This window comes from Corvus kubaryi, unplaced genomic scaffold, assembly GCF_017639235.1.
Source record: "Corvus kubaryi isolate FWS band 111438036 unplaced genomic scaffold, C.kubaryi_AGA036_p1.0 36625, whole genome shotgun sequence".
Lineage (NCBI taxonomy): Eukaryota > Metazoa > Chordata > Aves > Passeriformes > Corvidae > Corvus > Corvus kubaryi.
In genome coordinates this window covers 15,597-17,987 of record NW_024580906.1, presented here as the reverse complement: position 1 = coordinate 17,987, position 2,391 = coordinate 15,597, and the positions used below count along the sequence as shown (strand labels likewise).

Genomic DNA, 2,391 nt, shown 5'->3' with positions numbered 1-2,391 from the left:
ATGGAGGGGAGGGGGAAGGTGTTTTGAAAGCTCTTCTTTCACTTCTCATTATCCTGCTCTGATTTTGTTATGAATAAATTCACTTTATATCTGTAAGTTGAGCCTGTTTTGCCCAGGACGGTGTTGGATGAGGGATCTCTCCTGGTCCTTATCTCAACCCATGAACCCTTTGTTATATTTTCTCTCTCCTGTCCAGCTGTGGACAGGAGTGAGAGAGCAGCTTTGGTGGGTGCCTGGAGTCCAGGCAGCATCAATGCACTACAGACCTGAACAAAAACTCCCTGGGCAATGATTCCCCTGGGATCTAAAGCCCCCACCCCTCACACGACAGCCCCGTCCCACAGAAATGTCAGCCACTGAGCCTCTCGCTCTCCACGGCTTCACTGCTTTGGTGCCCAGTGGTTGCCACGGGGCCACCATGGCCCCTCTGAGCTGGGTTTGGGTGGGGTTTTGGTGGGTCTGCAGTCCCTGTTGTAATGTGGTTGTTCCAGTTCACACACCATGATCTCTGGGCTGGCCACTCTGGGGATTTATTTAAGGTCACATTTAAGCTGCAGCTTTGTCCATTCTGTTATTCATGTTCAGGTTGGCAGCTCCAGGACTCGCTGTGATCCACCTGTGATTCACATGTCAGGGCCATAAAATTCTGAAAAACTTCACTGATCAGCCCAGCAATTCCAGCCACTGCTGTCTACTTTTAAATAACACAAAACTGTCAACCCCTCCTGTGCTCACAGACAGCCACAGAGTAGGACAGCAGCGCAGCAGCCAGAGCTGAGGGCTCCCACAAGGACAGAAGGACAGCGTGGAAGGATAAACAGAGCAGCTCTGAAAGCACCGAGTGCTGCTGCTCCCTGGCCCTGCTGCTGTGCTGGGACTCAGCTTCTCTCCCCCTCTGCACACAGGCACTGCCCTGCCAGATTCAGATGAGGTTTCAAAGGAAGCATTTTTGACCAACAAGTTGCTGCAGGATCCTTTATTTTGCTAAAGTGCACAGAGGAGGTGATTCCTCATTTCCATTGGGTAAAATTTGAGGTGTAAGCAGTGAATTCTAAATAGGATGAATGATCCCAGTAACGGGATGATGATGGGATAAATAAAGTTTCATTGTGCACAACATTATCATAAAATGAAAAAGGAAACCCTGCACACACACAACCACTCTGAAAAACTTGAGCAGACAGGCTGGGCCTGCACTGAGTTACACTGCAGCTGTGGAGAACAAAACCGGCACTTCATTGCTGCTGAAAAAAATCCAGTCATCATTTTCCTCAGGGCATCCCTGAGCTCCTGGTTCCTCAGGCTGTAGATGAGGGGGTTCAGGGCTGGAGGCACCACCGAGTACAGAACTGACAGGGCCAGATCCAGGGATGGGGAGGAGATGGAGGGGGGCTTCAGGTGAGCAAACAAAATAGTGCCGAGGAACAGGGAAAGCACGGCCAGGTGAGGGAGGCACGTGGAAAAGGCTTTGTGCCTTTGTCCCTGCTCAGAGGGGATCCTCAGCACGGCCCTGAAGATCTGCACATAGGAGAAAACCATGAACACAAAACAGCCAAGTCCTCAACTGGCACTAAATACAAGAACCCCAAGTTCCCTGAGGTGGGAGTGTGAGCAGGAGAGCTTGAGGATGTGTGGGATTTCACAGAAGAACTGGCCCAGGGCATTGCCCAGGCACGGGGGCAGGGAAAATGTATTGGCCGTGTGCAGCAGAGCATTGAGAAAGGCACTGGCCCAGGCAGCTGCTGCCATGTGGGCACAAGCTCTGCTGCCCAGGAGGGTCCCGTAGTGCAGGGCTTTGCAGATGGACACGTAGCAGTCGTAGCACATGATGGTGAGGAGGGAAACCTCTACTCCCATAAAGAAGACAAACAGAAACACCTGAGCAGCACATGCTGAGTAGGAGATGTGGCTGGTGCCCCAGAGGGAATTGTGCATGGCTTTGGGGACAGTGGTGCAGATGGAGCCCAGGTCGGTGAGGGCCAGGTTGAGCAGGAAGAAGAACATGGGGCTGTGCAGGTGCTGGCCGCAGGCTCCGGCGCTGATGATGAGGCCGTTGCCCAGGAGGGCAGCCAGGGAGATGCCCAGCAAGAGGCAGAAGTGCAGGAGCTGCAGCTGCCGTGTGTCTGCCAATGGCAGCAGGAGGACATTGGCTGTGTCTGGGCATTGGGTTCTGCCGTGGAGAAAAAGACAGTGAAGAGTTAGAGGAGATGTCTGTAAACACAATCAAAGCCATTTCCCATCCACCCTCCCTGGAACACACAGACACCCTTTTGTGTTTAAGAGTTCTGAGGTTTTTGTTTTTAAGCTCCCCCCATATTTCTCCTGGAATTCTTGGGTATCAGAAGCCCTCAGCATTTCTGCTGCCCTCAGGGAGAACAGAGCAACTTTTGC

The 2,391-nt window shown here is 52.3% G+C and overlaps 1 protein-coding gene across 1 annotated transcript; it reads right to left on the bottom strand.

Annotated features, from left to right (window-relative positions):
- Positions 1 to 780: 780 nt before the first annotated feature.
- Positions 781 to 2,170, bottom strand: LOC121660591 (olfactory receptor 1G1-like; the record flags this gene model as incomplete). Its single annotated transcript, XM_042019987.1, has 2 exons — positions 781 to 1,518; positions 1,879 to 2,170. Coding segments are annotated over 2 exons (688 nt in total), but the record flags the coding sequence as incomplete, so codon positions are not given.
- Between the last annotated feature and the right edge of the window lie 221 nt (positions 2,171 to 2,391).